This window comes from Sebastes fasciatus, chromosome 19, assembly GCF_043250625.1.
Source record: "Sebastes fasciatus isolate fSebFas1 chromosome 19, fSebFas1.pri, whole genome shotgun sequence".
Classification (NCBI taxonomy): Eukaryota; Metazoa; Chordata; class Actinopteri; order Perciformes; family Sebastidae; genus Sebastes; species Sebastes fasciatus.
The window spans coordinates 18781026-18806745 of record NC_133813.1 but is presented as its reverse complement, the minus strand read 5'-3'; the positions used below and the strand labels follow the sequence as shown (position 1 = coordinate 18806745).

The window sequence follows — 25720 nt, the reverse complement described above, 5'->3', positions numbered from 1 at the left end:
GTATCTAAGAGAAACACTTACAATAAGCAAAACATTTTATTTTGTAACATTTTTAGGGAAAAAAATAGGCTACTCAAAATGCACATTATCCTTTAATGATAAAGACATATTCGAACATGATTATAGTACTATCAAAAGCATTTATTTTAATAGCATAAGCCCCGTTTCTACTGCAGGAACTTTCCCTTGGAAATAAGAACCTTTTGAGGATCTCATTGAGTTTCAACTGCAGGGACCAGGGTCTAAATTAAGTTCTGGGGACATTTTACGGGGCCTTTTTACCCCCCAAAAAAAGCTCTGTTTGAGGGGGGAGTACTTTCTGAAAGTACCAGAACTTTCCGGGTAGAGTTCGCAGGGATGATCATCACTGATTGGTGAAACTCAAACGCAGCGCCGCTGCTTCAACTGTACCGTTTCATTCATAAAACAAGGAAGTACTGAAGACCATTTTAGGATGAGGGGAGAGCATTTCTCTTTTATGATAACATTAAAAGTTAAGTTAGGCTCTGCTGTCGGCTTCCGGACTCATTTAAAAAAAAGATGGAGAGAAAAAGAGTGAGTGAGCTAAAAAAGAGAGAAACGTAGCGCGGCGGTGCTGTGAATGAGAGACGGAAAAGTTATTTTCTGATTGTTTCACGCCGTCAACGTTCTAAAGTACTTAATAAATAACCCTCAAACATTCAACAGATGATTTACTGTGGAGGCAGACGCTCTTAGTTTAATTTTCCTCTGCTGCATTTCATTCATTACATCCAACGTGCATCAGCAAATATATACAGCAGTAAAAATTGTCGCAGTGAGACAAAACCTAAAGTTTTTTCCCCAGTGTTTTAAGGTGAAATGTGCAGACACACTGAACTGCTGTTTACCGTCGAGACCATCAGCAGCCCTCGTCCCACGTCATGTTGCTTTTTCATACGTCAGCAGACTAATTTGACTAATCTTCGCAGGTCTTTAGACCACGGTGGAAACACAGACAACAATGCGCTAAAGGAACCTTTTAATTCCTTGAAAAGTAGTTCCAGTGAATAAAAGTCCTGGGAACCTTTGGTGGAAACTCAGCTATAGATAGACTTCCAGAAAAAAAGCTGGTCAACATTATCTAGACACCAGCAATGTCATGTTTTGTATGTCACCACCATTCAAATCCTAGCAGTAATACTCAATTTGTCTATTTCTTACCTTTACAAACATCTTGCCAACAGAGGAGCGGGCCTTGTTAGCAGTGCAATACACAGACATAGACTTCCTGTCTCTGGAAAATTCCAACGTAAACTCTTTCTTCATCAGCTGCTTGATCACCTAAAGATTTGATAAAAACACAACGGTAGTTTGTTAGTCTCTCTGCATTTTGCTCTGTTTCAGCTTATTTGATAAAAGTACAGAACATGGTTTCTAATGAAACTGGAAATGACTTTGAAGAACAAGAGGGTTACGTACGGAATTACAGGCGTTGGCTCTCTCGATCTTGGACAGGCCTTTAACATCTGTGTCAAACACGTTCATTTTCTCCACGAGGCATGTGAGAGCCGTCTCTGTGGCCTCACCCACCTTCTCGTACACACCTTTGGTCTGGAAACACACACACACACACACAGACAAAAGGAAAATGGTCAATATAATCAGAGAATGTCACACAAAACATGTAAGGCATTGTTAACAGAGCCACATTGGTTCTTAAGGAATTAATGAGCCATATAACATGCAAAAAGATTCACCACCAACCTCATTATAGTCCAATGAGGAATCATTACAGAGAGCACAGATAGAGGCCAGCTCCACCAAGCCATCATACTGGGAACATCTGACTGGTTTGCCATCTTGGAACCTAAAGAAAAACAGATGGAGACAGGAAGCAACAAGTGAGAAACAAGGAGGGGGAAGGGGTTTGTATTTGTAACCAGTTGAGACCCCACATGATCCCTTTCCAAGTAGTGGGATTCATTTTGTTATACATTCATTAGTTTCATCTTATAGCACACAGGCGTATGAGACTGAATACTTACACTTCTCCAACCGGGGCATATGTGGAGCCAGTAATAGTGAATTCCTTTAATGAACAGTTATCGCCCTCTGCCTGATCAATGATAACCATCTGGAAAACACAAATATGGTAGAGACAAACTATTAGTACTTAATACTCACACAAAGCATCTGTTGACTTGGTGGGTAAATAGCCAAAAAATGAGAGTTGCAAAAATATTTTTGTGCAACATTTTAAGTCGTGTATCCATTCCGTTGTATATTTAGGTCTAAATTCAGAAATGAAAAGATGGGACAGAAAAAAAGCTGAGATCGTGTTGGACACACTGCAATCCAGCAGGTGGCAGCAGACTACCATCCACAGGAAAGAAAGCTTTATATCATGAGTCCGCTTGAAACTCAGAGCAGCAGAGGATAATAATGAAATGCTGAGCCAAAGCAGACACGGAGCACTCTGGTGGGAAGGGTCCATAAATGTCATCTTGCAGCAAGGCAGACGCAGAATTCCTCTGTGTGCACTCACACTACGTGAATACGTTGTATAAAAGTGAATCACTCTAAGGCGGAAATAGTTTGACCTTGAGTATCCAAACCTTTGGGTAAGGAGACTGGTTTCAGTGTCTGGTTTATTGAATTCAGTTTTTCAATTGAAAGTGCAAGGGGAGGAGTTTTATTACCCACAAAAAATAGTCATATTATATTCATATTTTGTTCCCCATCCAAATATAAGAGATGGCGGGGGGGGCATTTTGATATCAGCAACACTTGGAACGGGTACCATAGATGTCAAGGTTATGCATTCACTCGTTACACATTCTTACACACAAAGCATCACATTTGCCAAAATTTGAAAGGGGCAGGACAGAGATACACGAGGGATGAAAATAGAAATATTTGAATAAAACGATGAGCTGGCATAATGGCTAAGGCACCAGCAAGACTACAAAAAGCAGTGATGTCAGTGGCAAAACACAAGAGCAAGTAAGGGACTGATTTGAGGAGAAACATCCAGTCACTCGGGGCACCGCATTTTGGTACTGCTCTATTCGGACAGGAGTGGTTTGCATGCCTCAAGCACACGCTTCTCTGTCTCTGTCAGCGAGTGGCTACCAAATAACCAGGAATAGCATTTTATGGTTTCCAAAAATGAGGCCTTTCAACAACACATTATTGACTTAAAGAAAATTGTGCAGGATGAGCAAGGGAAGAGGAAATAGACGGGGGAGAGACAGAGAGAGAATCTTTCAACACAAGGTCAGTTATGCAACTCTACTGCCGGTTCTGCTGCAAGTGACTAACTACTGCATACTGATCAGCATGCTGCCTGAACAAGAAGGGGGGAGGAGAGAAGAATGGGGAGGGAAGAAAGGAGGAGGGGAAACAGAAGATCGGCGAGATAAAAGAGCTGAGGAATAGCACTGAGAAAGATGGAGGGACGGAGCAGGAAGGAGAAATACAATGTCAAAAAATGAGCTAGGAAGGAACACGCAAATCATACACGCTTTGTGAGACTAAAATAGACAGTAAATGGATAATAGTTCATTTAGCTTTAAGTTGTTCATGCACATAAGGGATGGGAAAATAAATATACACATAACATGTCATTTTGAATCTAATTTCATCTCTACTGGTGTACAACTAAATCCTTCATTATCCGTTATTAGCCATTCAACGTCAGCACTGCTTAGCGCTCAATAAATCCCGACTATCAACAACAGGTCGTCTTTTTTTCTCAAATAAGTTTAAATGTGAAAGGTTCTCAGATGTCAGGAAAGTAGCCAGCTTTTGCTCTTAAAATTCTACTTATTTTTGGACTTTTCTCCCGTTTTCCTTCTAGTTCCTATGCACGGCAGACCTCCTCACGGTACTGTTGCCCTGGTGAGGATGTAGACAGCCATACATTGCCTTCACGGCCATACTCCGTTTCACTGAAGCTCTTGAATACTAATTGTTGTTTCATGCAAATTTGGGTACTTAAAAATGTTAGGAGACAAAGCTTTTTAAGAAACGGATAACTCTATTTAAACACTGGCAGCTTCAACTCAAAGGGCCAACTGTGTCTTCTGTTTGAATATTATGATGTGCCACTTAAAGATTTTCCCCTGATGCAGCCCTTTTCTACGGTACAAAAAAGAACACTCACTTGCCCCATCTGCAATTTACTTTCAATCAACTCATCCACTGAGACTGAGCGTGAGTGCTCATTTATCATACTCTGCTGGTAGGGATTTAACTTAGTGGAGTAATTATTACGACCATTGCTGCTCTATTCTTTTTTTGTCTGATAATTGATAATTTCTTTCATGACGCAAGATTTTTGTTATGCTTATATAATGAGAACTAGTTAGTAGTCGGGCACTCTCACCTGTTGACATTCTGACGTACACAGCAGCTATTTACATAGTTACACTGGTTACTATGAAACCAGCGTAAATGTTGTTAGATAAGCCGACAATGTCAACATCACTTTAAAAGAACTGAGCTGACAGTTGAAGGTTAATGAGCCGACTTTAAATCACTGCTTTCATTAGCAACAAACAGTGTGCGAGGTAAAGATTGGAAACAGTGGAGTAAATATTGGATTTCTGATTCACAGTTAAATCAAATGCGTAGAAATCTTTAGATTTATTAGGTGACCCCCTCAGTTGACTTTGAGCCGTCGTTTGCTTGTTTTTGTCAGTCAGTGTGCATTACATTATATTTTTATATTCTAGTAGGGCAAGTGTGCTTGTTTAAATGAACACTGTTTCCAACGGGTGGTTGTAGGCTAATAGAGATGAATGGTGATGACACGGCAAAAAAGGTTTTTACTTCAATTGTCTATGAGAAGGCTAAGACGGACTGGGCGGACAACATCTTTGTTGTTAGAACATTAATCAAGTCAAGAGGTAATGACAAATGTTCTTTAACACTACATATTATTTTCTGTCTCTTTTTTATGGAAATTTGCATCTCCAACCATAATTTGTTGAAGCTTTGAATTATTGTTTAACATTATTTAATGGCAGATTTCTAACTGTTTAACCGACAGACTATGATTGCCAAAGATAGCTGGCTGGGTTGTCCCTCCTTTAAAAGCATTCCAATCAAAAATGCAATTCTTTCTGTATCTAGATCATGGTGTTTTGTTCTCTCCGTCTCTGCCAGTGTTTACTCTGCTCTTACCCTGCACACGGACATCTGATTGGTGGTCAGCGTGCCGGTCTTGTCGGAGCAGATGACAGATGTACAGCCAAGGGTCTCCACAGACGGCAAACTGCGGACAATTGCATTCTTCTTGGCCATGCGCCGAGTTCCCAAAGCCAGGCAAGTAGTGATGACAGCAGGCAGACCTGGAGAGAAACAGCAACAGAACCACAGAGGAAAAAGAGGATTAACACATACGGGAGAGGAGATAAGCAGTTACAGAAAGAAATGGAGACATTCATTTATATTCATTTATTTACACAAGTGAGGAAAATAATATTCTTTGTCCCTGTATCATGAAGTATTAAAAAACAGCCCGTAAAATAGGATTTTCCAACCAACTGTTCCTGCGGTCTGAATAACGGCACAGCATTGGGACCTCTCAGAACAATAAGCGTGTCAAGGGCATCGCTGCATGTGTGTAGCTCTCCAGCTTACCCTCAGGGATAGCAGCAACTGCCAGTGCCACGGCAATCTTGAAGTAGTAGACGGCACCTCGGATCCAGGATCCTCCGTGGACGGGATCATTGAAATGTCCAATATTGATGAGCCACACAGCAATGCAGATCAATGTAATCACCTTGAATTATAAAAAGGTCATATTAATAGCAAACAATTAACCGTAACTGAAATCAACATTATACATCTTGATCGAACAGGAATAGATGTTTTTATTAACATTTTAACGTACAAAAAGGCAAAAAACAACAGAGTGAGAGAATAGTGCAACTTAACAAATTACCTTGGACAGTTGCTGTCCGAACTCATCCAGCTTTTGCTGCAGCGGTGTGCGCTCCTGCTCCGTTGCTGCCATCTCATCACGGATCTTGCCAATCTCCGTATTGCCACCTGTGGCCACCACCACGCCGACAGCCTTACCAGCTGCGATGTTGGTGCCCTGTGGGGGAAGAAGTGAAAAAGCAGAACGTAGATAAAAAGAACAAAAAAAAAAGAAAACACATTACACATTAGGCTTCTGGGCATAGGGGTTAAACTAGTTTGACAACTATTCTGAGATGTGTGTCACAAAGACACAGAGGGGGGAGGTTCAATACGCGGCAAGCGTCAACATGCAGCGAGTCAATACACTGCGTTCCTGAATGCATTTTAGAAACAGTTGTAGCTGCCATGGAAGCAAATGTGACAATTTATTTTGTAGATGAATGGACATGCACAAATGGATAATTATATATTTTCCAAAAGTGATGTCACTCTCAACACAATGGATGTGAAGAGGGATGGTGGGATTAAAACAATAAAGAACATTGTTGTCTTTATAGGTGTAGTCAGACAAGACAAACAAAGTGTAAATAATACTGAACAGACTAAAACGGTCCTCTGAGTCACTCACAGAGAAGAGCATGTTCTTCTTGTCCTGGTTGACAGCACGCGGGTCAGGCACAGGATCGGTGTGTTTGATCACAGACACAGACTCTCCTGCAGGAAGTGGAAACAAAGGATATGAGACAGGGAAGCAGTGAGAAAGTTTCTACGCAGCAGAGAAAATTGGTAGTTGTGATGCTTGGTTGACACTTCGGAGCAGAAATGTGTGGAGAAGGCTTTGCAGCTGACTGAGCAGGCCTGACAATTATCAAACAATGCATTGCCATTGCCTTTCAAACCCCATATCTGATGTGTGTGTCTGTGCGTGTAATCAACTGTGCGAGGTCTGCGCTGCTCTGATACAGTAAGGCAGGCAGTGTTTGACAAGTGGTATTGCCATGAATGGGGAAGGAAAAGAGGAGAAAAATAGCTGAAACACTAAAATATCCCATGGAATTTGCTACCAATTAAGGCAGCGGAGGAGGACAAGCAACTTAAGGACTTGATTCACATAAACCTCTTCTCTCGTGCATTGTCCGTCCTTCAATATTCTCCCCTTCTCTCTCGTCTTTTCCATCTACACCGTCGTCCAATTATCCATCTACAGAATCACCCGTTTACTGTTCCGCTCATCCGCATCACGCTCACTTCTTTTTGTTCTGCTATTGACTGAGCAGCCATGACGACAGGGTGTAATGAGGGCATGTGCGTCAAGAGGAAGAGGAAAATCGCTGTCTAGGCTGATCAAAAGAGGCGAGTCGGTTGCGGAGGCAGGCCAAGACATGCACAAGTAATGCATGTCTAAATATTTATTTTTAAGCTATACAGGGAAACATATAAAATGTATAATCATGTGTAATGGGTAGGGCTGGGACGATTCACCTATCTGCCGATTCTATATGTATTGTGATTTTTAAGTATTCGATATTATGATTTATTGCAATATGTTAACTTTTTTTTTAGGACTACACCATGGGAAAAAGTTGAATCATACACTTCTAGGGATTTGACTTTGGAAAATATCTTAATTAATACAGTATGAATGTTTGATTTTCACCATGTATGTAGTCAGAGATATCCTGAAGTCAAAGAGATCAGACATTGTCAGGATTTTTTTTTTTTTAAATTTCCAGCAACCCAAAAATCAAAGAATAAAGACATTTCCCTCACAAATTAGAGGTATTTTCTTTTTTAATTTATAAGGGACATGTAATGTTTTTATACGGTCATGGTCAGCTTCATCGGGGCTGTTTGAATGTATTTAACGTAAATGTCAGTGTATGGGTGCTCTACAGTTGTAGCGCCGACCGATTTGACGTCGGAGATGAGAGTGATGGCTGGCTTGACCGCACGTTACCACAATACGATAACGTTTCCCGTCCATGACAGAGTTAGCATGTGTGAAACCCAAAGTGTTTCCATAATTTACCGTAGGTGTAGTGTTTACCACTTTGGATTTAAAACGTGAGGGTGCAGGTCGTATCTACGCGGACCCTCCGCCGTTTTCTACTTTTTCGTTTCGGCTCGCTGCGGCCGGCTGCTGTTCGTTTTGGTTGACGGATTCGTAACGGATATGACGTCATGTTACTCTGACTACAACAATAAAAGCGGTAACATCCTTCTACCTCTGCATGGACTCAAATGAAGCAAATATATTGATTCTGACATTAAAAAATGTATTTCAAAATCGTAAAAAAAAAAAAAATTGAAAATGCGATACATAGGTGAATTGATTTTTCCCCCCAGCCCTAGTAATGGGTCAGGGCACAGAGACACGAACATGTACAGATAGAAGTTCACACAGACAAAAAGGGGGTTAAACAATTAGGTGGTTTTACCTGTAAGAATTGACTGGTCTACCCTCAGTGTTGTTGACTTGATAGAAGTCAGCCTGATGTCTGCAGGCACTTTATCACCAACTGTGGAAAGAGACAACAAAGCACAGGAGACACTGAAGTACCTCTTCACAATTTAAAAGGCATCTGTAAATGGCATGTCTACAGGTGGATTTGTACTTTGCACAATACGAACGATAAAAGCAGATGAGTGGTGTACAGATTTGATCAAACACTATACAGCCGTGTGAAAAGACATGTTCTCATGAAATAAGTAAATACTTTAAGATAAGCACAATAAAACAAACAACTATCACCACACACAGACACTAAAGTCTTGGGATTAAAATCAACTGCTGTGTTATCCCACCTCGTGCTCCTTGGGAGTGATAAAATAATCAAACTCAAGTTATTTGTTGGAGGGAGAGGCTGAGGGAAAGTCATGCATTCAAAATTATTAATGTTCCACTCATCTCCTGCACAGGACGCAAATAGATTGCTGCTCATTCTTTCCACTAACACATGGCTTTAGCGATCGCCAGTAAAACAGATGTAAAATGTAAATATGCACCAAATTCCAAACAAGTGTTTCCTCTGCAGAAAGCGGATAAGTACCATTAAAGCCACTGACGTTTATTAGCATTACTTAAAAGGGTATCAAACAGTTTTACTCCTCTGTATGGTTTCACATGCAGTTTGGGTCTGATACAAAGTGCTGATAATGAACCTTTCAGCTTTGTGGTTTGATTGAAGAGAAAAGCGCTTAAAAGTTAGACCATGTTCGGCATTCAGATGCGCTATGGAATGATATTTTCTTTGAGTTTTCCATTACAAAGCCCTTCTATGGGATGGGAATGGAAATACAAACATGCAATATATTATCTCTTAAGGTCAGATCTATGATCAAGAAATATAACCTGAGAGGCCGTCTGCAAATACATTAAATTCTTAAATCTACAATATTATGTTTAGAGCTGCAACGAGTAATCAATTAGTTGTGAACTATTAAATTAATCGTCAACTATTTTGATAATCGATTAATCGGCTCGAGTCATTTTTTAAGAAAAAAAAAAGTAAAAATTCTGATTCCAGCTTCTCAAATGTGAATATTTTCTGGTTTCTTTACGCCTCTATGACAGTAAACTGAATATCTTTGAGTCATGGACAAAACACGACATTTAAGAATGTCGTCAACACTGACATTTTTCACCATTTTCTGACATTTTATTGACCAAACAACTAATCGATTAATCGAGAAAATAATCAACAATGTAAATAATTGTTAGTTGCGGCCCTAATTGTGTTCCTGTATAATACTGTACCATTACAATAAGGCTGTGGGCCAGGGTCCCCATAGCACCCCAAATTGATGACTGACGTTTTAATGAAATTCTAAAGCACAATGGAAAATGCCCCTGTTGCACCGAAGTGAAATATTACTTTCAGCTTACAGTAAGTCATCACACACGTTGGAAGGGTGATGGTAAAAGCAATATAAAGCAATGACCCAGAGGCTCTTAAGAGATCCCTCTGTGGACACTGGTGACAGACACGTAAACCAACCCTTGGGCCTCTGCAGTGCCCTTCTTCTGAGTAGAGAGAGGAAGAGAGGGGGGGGGATGGGAAGGAGGGATGGGAAGGGGGGATTAGATGAGTCCGGCAAAACACACGTCCAAAAATGGGAAAACTATTTTGATCAGTTGCAAACATGTGCTGCTGGATTTGGGGGAGGAGGGGGGGAATGATAAAAAAACTTCTGTTTTAAGCAAGGAGAACCCGCTCCACACGGCATATGAGCTGAAATAGAAAGTGTGACGTCTTTTCGTACAAACTGTTCATTCATTATCATCATTCTCATGAGTTTGTGACAGATTTATGTAACTCATTCAGAGACTCAAGTGAGGAAATTCTACTAAAGAACTAAACACACATCACTGCATTGTGGTTACACTATACCAATAATCCAAAAATCCGTGTTATTACTGTAAATTAACTAACATGTGGTAACGCTAAAGTCATGGTGAGTGATAATGCTCCTTGACTGTACTAGCTGCACTACCAAATTTGGTCCTCCACTTGACTAGAGGCTGTCAGAGCCACTTCATCATCACCTGCTTGCCTTCGAACTCGATCCCCCTTAACAGACAGGAGATCGTGAAGGAGATGGACAAGCATAGCATGAGGGAGGACACAAGGGAGACAAGGAACTGCAGTTAATGGAAATATTTAAGACCCAAAGCCCTGTGGGAAGGTTCCCACAAAAAAGTCACTAATTAGAAAACCTCCTACGTCAAAGTAATAGTGACCCTACTTACCACTCATTGGTGGATACGGGTAATGAGGTCACAGCAAGCAGATTAATCCACTTTCACAGGCAGAGAATAGTTTGGCAGCAAGAGGACCTAATAATTTTGAAGGCCTTTTAAATTAAATCCTTATCAATAAAAAAACACAGGTTTTTAAGGCTGACCCGAATCCTTCCAAGCTTCGTAGCTTCGACCATTGCCATGGTAATCAAACTACAAATACCTTCGAATATTTCTTACAGAAGTTTCAAAGTAGGGATCCGACGGTGAGGAAACTCCACCGCGCACACTGGCTGTGAACGCTCCGTCCTCCTCACAGCGGTTGCCGTTAATTAACGTTATGGTTCCCTTATAGCATGGGGTTTACATCTGAAATATTGCCAATTGACGCTTTTGCTTTTTCGCTTCGACACCAAATCCTACGCCATCATCTAATCTGTCAATTTTCTCTTGTGTCGTGTGTGTGAAATATGACACCTGCTTAGTCTATTGATCTATTGATTAACATGCCGCTGATACGCGAAAATGAACTAAATGGGTTTTATTTCTGTAAGCAAAACGTCGGTCGGTACGTAATGTATGTGTGGAGTGCCCGACCACTGTGTAACACCGGTAACAACAGCCCTAGTATGTTGTTATCTTAACTTCCACAAATAGATTGTGTTCATCGTCATGGCAAACCCATTTCTCCTGGGAATAATGACCCTATTTCATTTCAAAGAACAAATCATGCATTGGTCAATGATAAGTACATAGATAAGCAGAATCTACAATTATGAATGCCTCCGAAAATAGTTACTGTTTATTAATGTTTCTTCAAGTCATATTGCACACAACGAATACAGTTGTTTTGCAATTATCTACAGAAATTTGCTGCAGTGCCCCAAAACATGCAGCTGTCTCATTATCCAACATCATCTTTCCTTTCGTCTTACATCACATGCTTTTATTTTTTCTTATTTTTCTGGGAAAGAGTGCACAGCCTCCGGGATGGGGACCTTTCTTTCTCCCATGTGAACAAAGGCTTTTATCTGTTTTATCTGTTCCCCAGAGAGGGGGACAAATGTCAGTCTGCATCCACTTAAAGTGATAACACCCCATCAGCTTGTAGAGACCCAAGTAGTTCTCAGCACCGATCCAGGGTCTGTATCTTCACCTTTCCTCCCTTGTACTAACCATGGTCGAAACCCCTACTCCATTTGACTGATAGGATAAGCCTTGACTCGATGCGAATATAAGAAGATTTTGCAAAAGACAACCATACAAATTAGGCTTACCACGGTAGTCGGTGTTACCGGTGTTACACGGTGGTCGGGGACACACCAATTGCATCGCTAGCCCACCGTCATTTTGCTTTTTTTTTCAATATAGAGAAGACCCTTTTAGTTCCTTTTGGCGTATCAGCGGCGTGTTATCAATACATAGTTGGACAACGGACGGTATAATCTGAAAGTGAAAGTGTCTGTACAGAGTCTCAGCTCAGAGTAGCAGGAGTCAGATTTCACACACATGGGATGAGAGAGAGTTGACAGACAAGACGATGGCGGAGGATTTGGTGTCAAAGCGATAAGCAAAAGCAACTATTTGGTAATAGTTTTGGATTTAAACCCAATGCTATAAGGGAACCATAACGTTAATGAGGCAATCACCGTGCGGAGGACGAAGCGTTCACAGCCGGTGTGCACGGCACAGCGGCTCCAGATGGAAACCTGCAGCCTTGCAGCGAAAGCTGGACTGGAGAGGCCAGACACACAGCCATCCAACGATATAGATCATAGTAAGCGCTCTACAGATATTGAGCGCCGTCTTTTCTTGTAAAAGGTCCGGTGTAATCGGAAACACCGGCGTTGTCACCAGTTTATTAACCGGTGGGAAAATGTCCTCACCGTCGCATCCCTAATACAAATATAACAAAGTCTCATAGTGCAGATTACACAGTATCCCACTATTCATCATGGGGGGTCCAGTGAAACTTTAAAGGCCTTAAGGGAGTTGTATATTTTCTCTCACAGTGACTGGGGCACCCTTATGTGCTTGCACGTAGTGTGCAGCCTTCTGAGACCTTTCATGGGGTCCTGTAGCCCTCAAGGGACTCTTCCACTCCTCTTATGAATGGAAAACTTTAGATCAAACCATAACATACACAAACACACATAACACTGTGCATCCCATATCATCTCTGTGTTCGAATAATGAAGCAATCACAAGGAAAAAGCAAAGAGCATGGAAGAGCGGAATAGACATTCAGCAGAGGACGAGCAGAGACAAATGGCTCTGGTGATGACAATAGACAGACTATCCTACACTCTTAAACACAAGAGAGGAAATCTGGCCATGTGGCCATCTGGAGAGCAAATTATTTATCAAACTGAATCTGTACCCTTTCTAAACATTACATCCTGTCGTGCCGTCTCTGACAACATTAATGGGAACGCCCCCGCCTCAGACTGTGGTTAAGATAAAACCACAAGTCAGGAGAACAAAGGTGATCAGTCTCAGATATATACACATCCGAGTCACACACAGCCAGAAAGCCTTAATCGGGGGACGAGAAAGAAAAGTGGGAAGAAAAGGGCACTCTTTTATTCTTTATGCACAGGATGTTGTTGCTACAAGGGTCAAGGCCATCACTCTGGCAACAGTATAAGAACATCTTGTCCAATAAGGAATTGCACGGTAAAAACAAAAGCCACCTGACAGCAAAGAATTGTCACCGTTGCTTCAGTAGAGTGCCGGCAATAATAAAAGCCAGTAGACACGCATTTGGGTTTTTAATGAAACCATGCCATACTCAGGAGACCAAACATTGTATGAATGGCTCAACTGAGTGACAGTGAGTCGTTGATGTGGGAAACACAAGCCAACAACTGAGGGCACAACTGCAGATAACCAGGGAAACTAAGAACCCTCCCTGTAAAATGAGGTGATATGAAACAAATGGTAAAATCTAAAACTGAAAAATAAATCTTTGGCTTTTGCGAGCAACTTAAGAGCACACAAACATTGACACCTTACTGTCATGCTACCTATTATGGTCCTGTATTGAAAATACGTACACAAGAGGGAAGGGGAACTTATCAAAGACAGTTCAGGACTTCTCACGTTGATGTTATATGCATATATTAAGTGACAAAAAGATAACCTACACTGATGGAATTAAAATTGGCCTAAATGGAATTCACCCATGCTCCAAGACTATTACATAATTTCTTACCCACTCACAGACACAGTGCTGCTGCCAAGCAGCAATGCACTCAATGCTGCCAATAATAGTGTATTCCTTTTGATGTTAACAAGGCGACCCATAATTCAGCAGAAGTAGCCCACTTCCACTATTGGAAAAGACAGGAAACCCTGCTGTTTTCGACTGACAGTGTACAGTAATGCCTAGTACACACCACACAACTTTACCCCTCATTTTTCAATTGGCAATTTTTATTTTTTGGAGCTCCTCGACAAAAGCCCCACATCAGATGCAAATCCGTATTGGCTTGGTGCTTGCAAATCGGTGCGTGGCTTAAAAAAAGCCCTCTGTGTCCTGTGCTCACTCGGTTTTATAGCTAGAGTGATCATATGAAGCTAGAGAGCCTAAGGAATCCATTGGTACCAACCATGTCATACTAGCTTCTCACCAAGGAGGCTAAATAATGCTCCAAACTTGCGCAACATTTTGGCGTGGTATAACTTGCATGGCAAGAGTCTCCCATTTACAGACATGCCAACTTTCTAATAATCCCATGCAGTTTTGGGCAAGTCATAGTCAAGTCAGCACAGTGACACACTGACAGCTGTTGTTGCCTGTTGGGCTTCAGTTTGCCATGTTATGATTTGAGCATATTTTTTATGCTAAATGCAGTACCTGTGAGGGTTTCTGGACAATATTTGTCATTGTTTTCTGTTAATTGATTTCCAGTAATACATACTGTATATATATATACATACACATTTGTATAAAGCAAGCATATTTGCCCACTCCCATGTTGATAAGAGTCTTAAATACTTCACAACTCTCCCTTTAAGGTATGTTTTGAACAGACATAAATGTGCGATTAATCGCAATTAAATATTTTTATCAGCCCTACTCTAAAAACATTTTCTCTGAGACGTGACTGCGCTAGGTGACCCTAGCAAGATCCTTTCCCATTAAGCTGGCAGCTCAGAACTATGCTACTGACGCACAAGAGGGCAGGTGTGACACTCAATGCTGTGCCCAGAAAGACGGACAAAAGCAAGCTGTGGTCAATGATGCCCAATTCATAGCACTGCAGCAAAACAAACTGTTTGCTCAACACAGCAAAACACTGAACTGTGACAGTTAAGCAAGCACTGTATGAAAAACATGTTTAGAGGAACATCTTTGCTAGCTTGTAAGACAAGAAAGTGGATGTCCGCTGGATAGTTGAGACAGCAGTTCTTAAGATCTCAATCACTCTTCGGGAGGGGAAGGGAGTATATGTGTGACTGGGAGAGGAGGAGTGGGCATAACCCTTACTGTGCATCCAAAAAAGGACTGAAAAAAAAACATGTGATCGACACAGAGCAAGACACATAGCCGTAGTATTTCACACACTCCGAACACAGAGTTCAACTAACCACTTAACAACAATTGCTCTGACTGAGCATCTGAGCTTGTGATGGCAAAATCATCACAGCTCTAGATCTAATAGTACTCAAAGGACATAAACCATATGCCTGGTCTGACAAGACACTTTGCAGCCTGGCATTACACTCATAAATCATCAACCATCACGCTGCAACTTCCTGGTCGACTAGTTGGTTTCCCTGCCGCTGCAAACTCAAACACGTGCACTAAGAGCTCTCTGGTTACGTAAACTATGGTAGATTTCCGCAGATACTTTGCAACTAAAACATTTTCATCACCTCCATCCTCATTACTTATGTCACCTCAGAGGCTCATGTATTGGATTTAGGACCATATTTATGTGAACAGCTTGCTGCCGCAGACAGAAAATCACATGGCCCTAACTGTGTATATAAAGCACGCAGACCGACTTGTTTGATTGAGCTACTGTCCCACTATAACCATAAAGTCGGTAAGTTGAATGATCCAGATGACTCTGAATATGAGATAATAGTTGCAGCAACACAAACATTGGTTCTACTTGGATTATAACAGACGACAATGTCAAGTACAGCAGTCCAAGCTGAGATCTTCTCCTTTCAAATAGGAACAAGATGAAGAAGCTATAGAGGCCACATAATCAGAGATTGTAAAGTTGCAGCATTAAAAAAACTGAGCATTATCTGAAGCTGGTGTCAGTACATGACAGTAGGGTTGGGTACTGTTCTTAATTGATTCAGACTCCAATTCCAATTAGTCTTACTGTAGTTATGATATTGGGAGTAAGAAAATAAACCAAAATATGTTGAATGCAAAAAAGAAAATATTTTGAGCAGATCAAGGCTGCCAAAAACTGGTACTTTGTGAGTCTTTTTGACAAAAACTATACATATTCCCTATTTCCCCCATGCATAAGTTAATTATTTAGTGCTTTACATTTGTTTTTACTTAAGCTGAGAGTGCGGTTGATTCTAAGGCATTATGAAGTACAACTCAGTACATCAATGATGCTGCAATGTTATACCATGCTTCGATAAATGCTTTGCCTATTTCTCTCCTCAGATGTTTTCAGAAACATCTTGTAGTGTACCGTTTAGCTGTTAAAATGAGAAAGTGTGTGACCTGGCAGCCATGTTGAGATCAGCTGAGGAAATACCAAACACCGCCCACCTGCCGGAGCAAACTTTCTCATTTTACAGCTAAACAGTACACTACAAGATGTTTATGAAAACATTTGAGATGAGAAATAGGCATTACAGTAACAGAATATTGATTCATATTTGATCAGCGCTGCCTAGTTTGACCGGAGTTTGCGAGTGATTGACAGCTGCCTCCGTTGAATGAACAGCCAATAGGAACACACTCTCTCTCTAAAAAATTCCTGTGATTGGCCAAAGTCTCCCGTCACTGGCTAGATTTTTTAAAGCCTGAAAACAGAGCCATGAGGAGGTGCAGAAGTCTAATTATCCCTCAGGGCACTTGAAATACAATATGCTGAATGGTTATTGTGGAATGTTTGTCCAATGATGCCAAAAACAATCTGCCTATTGCAGGTTTAACTAAAGCTGAGTGCTAGCTCCAATAATGTAAACACTATCACAGTCAGTATGAGAATTAACAAGATCATTTTATTTCAGCTCACTCAAGTTAGACTGAAATACTTGTTTAAGTACATTTATGCCACAGAGTGTAATGCGGCGTTGACTCTGAAAGGCATTGGAGGGAGTCAATTCAAAACCCTTTCTTTTAGCTTCTGACAAGATTATAAACAGACAGTAAAGAAATCTTTTTTGTAACTCTACTCCACTAACCTTTTGCTTTGGAACAAAGAAAAGAAGTATTTTTATGGGAAGCTACATAATTAACAGAAACCGAATAAAAGAAAAGAGGACCAAAGATAGACAAAAAGGAAAGATAACAGACTGAAAGAGGCCCACTGACAAAGACTGATCAGTAAGAAAACACAGGGAGGAGGAGCAGTGACGCAAAAGGCATAAACATATGTGGCCCTGTTCAAGTTGAGGTTAGCCAAGAAAAGGAGATGTTGGAGAACAGATTGGGCCTCTGCTCTTGTATTGCGTAACCGCTTTACTTACTCGGTACTGCCATTATTCGGAAATTGTCAAGGGGGTTAAACAGGATGAGGGATCAGATGTGTGTGTGTGTGCGTTTAAAACTGTGTAAAGCGTACGTCATAACACAGTTCATAATGTTTACAGAGCTGATGACCAATGTTATTTCTGCATCTCTTACATACACCAAAAGCATCTGTGGGTTGAATAACAGCCACCGATTCATCACCTCTTTATTTTTTAGATATAAAAACACCACCCAGATACGCTGCACAACAGTGTCTTATCAGATGAAACAAATGGATCCTATTTCAATAACAACAAAGCCCTGTACGTGCAGGGGGCGCTTAGTCTAATGAATTTGGAGGTGCGCGACCGTGCGGAGCTCGGCTCAATGGCGTCACTTTTAGCGCACACACACACTTGCTTAAACAAAGCATAATACAATTTAACCTTACCTGCCACCTCCACGATGTCCCCAGGGCATATGTCCCTGGCCTTGATTCTCTGGACACTTTTCCTGTCCTGGCGGTACACCTTCCCCATCTCTGGCTCATACTCCTTAAGCGCTTCAATGGCATTTTCTGCATTTCGCTCCTGAACAGTGGAAATAGGAGGAACATTTTTTTTTTAAAACAAGTAGATTTCTCACCAACACAGAGCATTTCACGGGAACTGGATGAAGATAGATACAAAGCGACGTCTCAGGTATGCCGTTAGAGCACCATTATTAAAAATTGACTAATTAGGGTCTATCTAATCTTCACATAAGCAAAGCAGCAAATAAAATAAACTAAGTGCACATGATGGGTGGTCTAGGAAAGACAGCGGAGCAGAATTATGTCAACAATGGGACACGTTTGAAAAGAAAGCTTTTGCCTCAGTCACATGGTTTTCTTTTCAGATGTGAACGACACACCTTAGGGTTACCTTAACAATGGGGATTTTTCTATTCCAAAAATATATTTGAAAGTGTAACATTCAGTTCCCTCAAATGTTTTCTTATTGCCTGCTCAGTTCCTTCCTGATCATTCTTTACTTGCACTTTTCTAATAGTGCTGACTTTATCGTGTCTGACAGATTGCTCTCAGACTGGACACTTTTAGTGCCAGCTCCCAGGCAGCACTCAACGAGACATGGCAAGACAGGGCACACACAACCCAAGGACATTAAGATCTTTTGTAAGGAATAGCAACGGGGACACAGGATCATTAAAATGTCTGCCAGTAAAGGTGAGGTCTTACAAGGTTGCATACAAAACATCAACTGATTTGAATTCACAGGAAAACTATCCTAAACAGCCGACTCGGCCTCCTCCACCTCTACATCATACAGAGGCCTTGTTTGCATAAACAAAGTCAAACAACCAGCCACTTACTGTTAACAACTCCCCATTTGCACACAAGCCCCAGCAGGACCTTCAACGAGCATTTCATTTACATGACAATCCAGCAGGGACCCACCCAACCTGCCAACTGTCTTCTTTGACCTAGTGTGGTGTGTCATAGCGTCTGTTCTTCAACTGAGTTTATTAGACATTTTTCCCAGGAAACACACTTTTGATCTATGACAAGTGTAAGAAAAATGGTCTTACTCAAGACCTAAAGCCACTGATATTCCACACCGACCTCAGGGGAGCAGTTATCTCATTTGTAGATATTATCCACAGATGATGATTCAGAGGTTCCCCTACTTGTTCCCGAGATATCTATAAATCTGTATAGGACATGCAAGGTCTTTCTTAAAGTAGGTGAGCTAATGTGTGTGTGTGAAACAAGCAAGAATCTAGTGAAAAATCTAAGGGATGTAGATTTCAATTATTGTTTTATCAGGTATTACCTTCACTTTAAACAAACAGGGATATATCAAACAAATAAAACATCTAAACGTAAGTATTATTTATTTATTAATACTATGTAAAAAAGGTAAGGTATACGATATGTGGCTACTTAAGAGATGTAATTCAATAATTTGATTAATTAGCTTGACGGATGTGTTGCTTAATGTAGTATTGTTAATCATGTCAATTAAAATCGGAACTGTTTTTGGGGTGCATTTACCAAACACTATTATCCACAAGCACGTGAAAGGAGTCAGTGTACATAATCTATCATAACTGACTCCAGAGTAATATGCTGGGCATTTCTAAATTTGATTGAAACAGTGGCAGTTATAAAAAAAAAAAGGATAATTAGTTTTCTGTATGCCCAGAAGAGCGCCTCCATCCATGACTGCTGCTGCATTTGTTTCCTGCTTTATAATTAAGGTATACGTTGACAGATCAATAGTGCTTCTCAAAGGAACCGACACCGTAAATCCTGGGCGAGAGCCAACACTCTGCAGGCACATATAAACAGAGGCATAAAAATACCCCCTTTACAAGCGCCATTAAAAACAATTGCATTTGTTGCATTGTTTCACCCTTTATGACTAAATGTTGCCGAGCTGAGTCAAAAGGTCAAGAGCTAGGATTTCCCTGAAAGGGTAGGTTAATTAATGAGGACCAGAATATACCAAGGGAGGAGGAAGTGGAGCAGGCCAGGTTTCTGGTGTGACTGAGACAAGAACAAGTGTATGAGATTAGTGTTTTTTTACACTGAGGGTCTAATAGGATGTGTGCTGTATCCTTGGCCTGAATGGGAAATGTTGTGTTTTGAATTTCTGTCATGATAAAAATTGTATTATATGCTTTTCCATTGCAAATTTCTCTCTACAGCATTATTTTCCCTCTTCAGTAAGACTCCTATTCAGCTTGAACATCCCCAACACACATTTGGTGACAACTATCAAAGTGGAAAAAACTCTTTTGCTTCAGCTATTGAGCTATTATTACAACATACTAAGCTTGCTATGAAGAATAACCTGCAGGGCAGAGTCAGGTATCTTTTCCGTATTGAAGTGACACTCCATCTGCCGTCACCCTCTCCTGAGCAAAGTTACTTCCTAAGCAAAGCTCAACTAACTATCCACTGTTAGATATCACCACTATCAATGCAACCAAATGTATTCATTTCATAACAATAAACATTTGGCTCAAGGAGACAAGATTTTAAAAACCCATACTTGGGTAGATATGTAAATGTGATGTGTTTACCTGCCAGACTCCTACAATGGCATTTGCTATGAGAATAAGCAGGATAACAAAAGGCTCCACAAAGGCTGTAACGGTTTCTTCTCCCTCTTCAAACCAGGCCAGCACCTACACACAAAACAGGGAAAAAGAAATGAACAGTAATTTAATATACGACAAATAATTAATACTGAAGTGTGAGACACAGAGAGGATTGAAGTCCTGATGGGATAACATTAGCTGCACCCCCAAAGAACAACCAGAAATAAATACTCTGGCGAGCTGGATAACCTTACTAGCGTGGCTCTGTATCCAGTATCCAGTGTGTGTGTGTGTGTGTATATATATATATATATATATAATTTTTTGTTTCTTTTCTTTTCATGCAGCCTTGCTACTAACGTGCTGGACAATGTTAATTATGACGTTCGTTTTGGGATTTCCTCCCGGTGTCTTTTCCAAGCACCTTCCTAGTAGTTGAAGTTGTGCCAGAACCCCACTTTGACTTTTACATATTTGGCACAATGATTTTAAGTATCTAACAATCATTAAATAATTCATTATAAATTCAAAGCCAGCTTCTGCCAGTATTGCAGTAACTGGGCCAAGTGTGTTAGAAAGCCATGGGAGAGAAACTGAGAGTGTAGTAACCACTTTCTCCTCCTTTAAAATCTGTGCCAGCAGTGAAGTGTGTCAATCGAAATGCCAATGGCGCACCTATTTTCAAATCCAACCTATTTAAGCATGGCCAATCAAACGTCAAATTAAATTCTAAGCATCTATCATAAAAAAAAAAAACAGTTTACATTTCAGTTCCAGAACAACTGAACGTTAAGTCCAACAAATGTTTGTATATAACTTTGTAGTCTAAATGTCATGCTGAAATAAAAGTAAATGTGTCTGCATGTGTTTGTGTGATTGGGAGCGAGCTGAGAACTACAGCTGGTGATTTATAAGCGTTGTAACCATAGCTGACCGTCATCGCCATGCCTTGGTGACAGATGATATTCTCAGCCACGAGGCCAACAGCCAATCCTAGCAGGACCAGGGCCACATGATACGTAACCTAACACTGTGCCGCTACCCATAAAGTACACTGGGGATTGCCACTCCACTGGTGACAACAACACAAGCATCACAAGTTATGTCTGTTCATTTATGGAACGATTCACGAGAACAACATGAAACCTGGACATCAAAGTAATGTTTGAGACTTGTGATAGAGTTTCAATCATCGCTAGAGTGTGGTGACATGTTAACATGTTAACACCAGGAAATTCATTCATCAGAGAGACATATGGACATTCAGGTGTCTGTCACTTTCACTCTTTAACAGCCAAACACAAGGCATGCTGCTCATTCCAACAACGTGCCACATAATCAAGTGACATAGCGGTCTGTTCCCAGATTAACATGTCAGCCTTTCTTGTTAACTACGGACTTCTTGACTATTGACGTTTTAACATAATCTCTATGAAACAAGAGGCTGCAATGACTTGATTTTCTTCAGGAGCAAAAGCATAGCTGACTCATAATACCTGAAGACAGAATTGCACAAAAAAAAAACGGTCTCTGTGTTGTGTCACCAGACAGATTCTGGGCTTGTTTCTTCTCCACTCTGAACAGCATTCTTGCTAAACTGATCTGCACTGAATCAATCAGAAAAGCTCTATATACACTTTGTAGGATGAAAACCCACTGAACTCGTCGCTAAAAGGGTGAAGAGAAAGATGAACACAGACAATGTTCAACTGGCAGAATGCCATGTTTTAGTATTTTATTTCCCCCCAAACACTGAATATTCTGTCTTGGAGGAAATGAAGCAGGCTCTGGTAGTTAAGATATCAGCGTGAATTACCCTCTCACTACTTTAGCACCAAAATAGTCAACTCTATCTGGAGTTGTGTGTTGAGCGCACCCCTTTACAAAAGAATGACACAGCCTGCTAGCAGTCTTTTACTTCTACAATATGATAAGACATAGCTCCTGGCTGCAAGTCAAATAGGTAGCTATTGATTACGAGCCATCTGGTCCACATTGTTTGAATGAACACTGCACAAACCACCTGTGCAGCTAACAAAACGCGTGTTATACTTACAAAGGATATGCAGGCAGCAAGTAAAAGGATCCTCACGAGCAAATCTTCAAACTGTTCAACCACTAGTTCCCAAAGGGATTTACCTAGAAAACAAAAACATGAATGTTTCCCTTTCATTGGAAAAATATGAATGACAGATACAGGTACATACATAGAAACATATACAGGGGATTCCTTGCATTTATATACAATTGGTCCACTCACCCTCCTCAGCTGGCAATTCTGCAGATCATCCCAGTCAGACCGCAGGCAAAAGAGAGAGATGGACAAGAAGTTATTTAAATGGCAATATCTATATGGTAAGATCTTCATCCTCCTAAATTCCTCACTAGTAGAGGTACATTTTCGATAAGATTTAGGGGAACTAAATTATGGAGTAGCTTTTCACCTCTATCAATAAACTGTTCATCAGTCAAATGTTTCAAAAGTCGCTTAACGGGTCATTTAATTGCTGTCTTGTAATTGCTTTTCCCCCAATTTATCCATGTATCTGTTTTTATGTTTTTTAATTTTTTCCCACTCACAATGTTGTTTGGTTACAATTGCCCAGAAGTCATTATAGATATTCAAATCAATATCCTCATCACAAACACTAACCATACACTTCCACGCAACACACATCTTTTTTTTAAATATATTTACTGTATTGTTATATATATATATATATATCTTGTCCTAATTGTTTTTTATAACTATTATGTAGTCATATTATTTATTTATATTAATCTTGTCTCTAGAGGTGGAGGCTTCAGATAAGCCCAGTGTTTTTTTTGCCTCTTCCTGCACTGTATATTAGTCTTTTTTTTTTTGTTATGTTGTATAGTCTTAAATTGTGCAAAACAAATAAACAATAAACAATGTTAAAATCTGTATGTGTGGTAAATTGCCCGAATGTGCAATAAAACAAACCCCAAAATCATGCAGTAAAATAAGGAAAAAGGATTTTCCAGAATAATAAGGTCTAGGCTGCTTAAGCAAAATACTCTTTAAGACATTAAAATAATAACAGTTAAATGTAATATATCCCATAAAACTCTGCTCTGTTATGTTGTATAGTCTTAAATTGTGCAAAACAAATAAACAATACTTGATATACAACATTAGCATACTGTTGTAGTCCAGTAGTTAAACAAAATGACACAGTTGCATAGTATAATAGAGGATGACGTTGCTGTTTACTAAGTGAGTCACAGAAAAAAAAAAGAAAAAGATGATTGCCAGTATTTCAACATACAGCTCGTGACGTCACAACCTCTCTAAAGTCCGGTATGTCGCCCGTGAACAGCCACATACATGACACCTACCGGTTACAATGTTATATAGCTAATATAACGCTATACTTGTCTTTTTATAACAAACCGGTTTCCTTACCGTTTGGTCCAAATCGTTCCCGTTGTTTCTTCACTTGCTCTAAACTCAAACCAGTGCTTTCGTTGACGTTAAAAAAGCTGTAAACTTCTTCCACCGTCTTTGTGTGTGGTGCGTTGTCCATGATGATGGTTGTTGAAACGGCCACTTGAGGACACACAGTTCGGTCACCAGCCTCTCAAAACCCCCCCGTCACGGTTCCTCTTTCCTCCTTTGACTTTAAACTACTTGAATATTACAGTAGGACCTCCACGGTGTTGACTTGTTACTGAATAATAAGCGATATAACACCGGGCAGCAGCGCGGCATGCAGGTTGCCTTGCTGAAGAGTGGACGAAATAGCGGCTCCTGTGTGCTAACGGAGAAGCTAACAGGCTAAAGCACGCCGGCTGTAACACCGCTAGGTTTTCCGTGAGACCTTGAACGAGTAATTCATATCAACACCGCAGTCCCAAATAGGTATGTATTTTAGTATCTTCCTCTTCTCTTAATTCCAGCACAACTCTATCCAAATAGATTACTTAAAACATGTGGCTTTGACACCCGCTCTTCTGCTCTTCTGCTCTTCTGCTGTCTGTGTTGCGGAGGAATCACCAGCAGCAGCGTCCTTCTCATCGACTCCAATCTCGCGTGTGTCCGCTGCAGCTCTCGCGTTATTAGCTTCGAATGCGGCGTTCAGTGTGTCCCGCATGTGGAATCAGCTCATTGGCTGGAGAAACCGGAAGTCCTACTCTCTCTCTCTCTCTCTCTCTCTCTCTCTCTCTCTCTCTCTCTCTCTCTCTCTCTCTCTCTCTCTCTCTCTCTCTCTCTCTCTCCCTGTGCTCCATGCTCTCCATGCTCCATGCCCCTGTCTATCAAACCACCACCACCACCACCACCACCAATATTAACCCATGATTACATTTAACTCCAGTTACAGTCCACACACCACATACAACCACATCATCCTTTTTTATCCATCATTCTCTTTTAAAACATCATTTTTTTATCCATCACCCTATTAAACACCATCCTTTTAGCCATCATTCTCTTTTAAAACATCATCTTTTTATCCATCACCCTATTAAACACCATCCTTTTAGCCATCATCCTTTTACTTCTATCCATCTACCTATTTATATTTATTTTATCTTATTCTTTTTAATCTTGCCTTAATTTGATTTGCACCCTAACTGACATCCAGACACCACCCCCACCCGTCTCAAGCGCACACACACTCAGTTACATGATATTGATCTTGCCCAGTTATGTTGGCTTTTTTGAAGTTTTCTTTCTTTCTTTCTTTATTATTTATTCATTTGTTTCTTTATTTACTTTGTTTCTTTCTTTAATTTATTTTTCTGTCCTTTTTTGTTTTATCCATATTTCACTTTATTTTATTTTGTTATGAGGAAAAGGAAGAAAAGAAGAAAAAAAAGAAAAGAAAAAAAAAAAAAAATCCTCAACTGGCCTGGCATTGGCCAGCTCATTGGTTGGAGAAACCGGAAATCCTACTCTCTCTCTCTCTCCTGCTCCATACTCCATGCCCCTGCTCTCAATGCAATTCAATTCAATATGCTTCATTGGCATGATGAACAATATTGCCAAAGCGTCATTTCCATAATAAATAAAAATGAAAAAAAAAGAACAAAATAAAAACAAAAACATATATATACATATATACAATTTATTAAGCAAATTACAATATATAGATATTTAAAAAGAACATGCATGTAAATGGAAGAAAACAATAAAAAAGTAATTAATGTTTGTTGTGTCAATAAATCAAACAAACAAATAAAAGAAAACAATTAATAACAATATATTGTAATTTCTTCATATGTGCTACATTGTAGCAGGAAATGTTGCTCTCTCTCTCTCTCTCTCCACGACTACGGTGCCTGAGTTGGGTGGCAGT

At 40.3% G+C, this 25720-nt stretch overlaps 1 protein-coding gene across 2 annotated transcripts in view; it reads right to left on the bottom strand.

Moving 5' to 3' along the window:
* atp2a2b (ATPase sarcoplasmic/endoplasmic reticulum Ca2+ transporting 2b) overlaps nt 1–24516 on the bottom strand; it is a 29905-nt gene extending 5389 nt beyond the window's left edge. Inside the window, exons 1-14 of one of the 2 annotated variants that reach the window (XM_074617424.1) lie at nt 23827–24516; nt 22660–22677; nt 22456–22538; nt 20382–20486; nt 17746–17884; nt 8331–8411; nt 6521–6606; nt 5912–6067; nt 5608–5749; nt 5149–5315; nt 2007–2095; nt 1726–1828; nt 1441–1572; nt 1183–1302 (exon numbers count right to left, since the gene is read on the bottom strand). In XM_074617424.1, coding sequence (XP_074473525.1) covers nt 1183–1302; nt 1441–1572; nt 1726–1828; nt 2007–2095; nt 5149–5315; nt 5608–5749; nt 5912–6067; nt 6521–6606; nt 8331–8411; nt 17746–17884; nt 20382–20486; nt 22456–22538; nt 22660–22677; nt 23827–23947 — 1542 coding nt within the window. In that variant the 5' untranslated portion in view covers nt 23948–24516. Of the gene's footprint in view, nt 1–1182; nt 1303–1440; nt 1573–1725; nt 1829–2006; nt 2096–5148; nt 5316–5607; nt 5750–5911; nt 6068–6520; nt 6607–8330; nt 8412–17745; nt 17885–20381; nt 20487–22455; nt 22539–22659; nt 22678–23814 lie in introns of both variants that reach the window. The other variant, XM_074617425.1, reaches the window with a different exon arrangement.
* Nucleotides 24517–25720: the final 1204 nt, after the last annotated feature.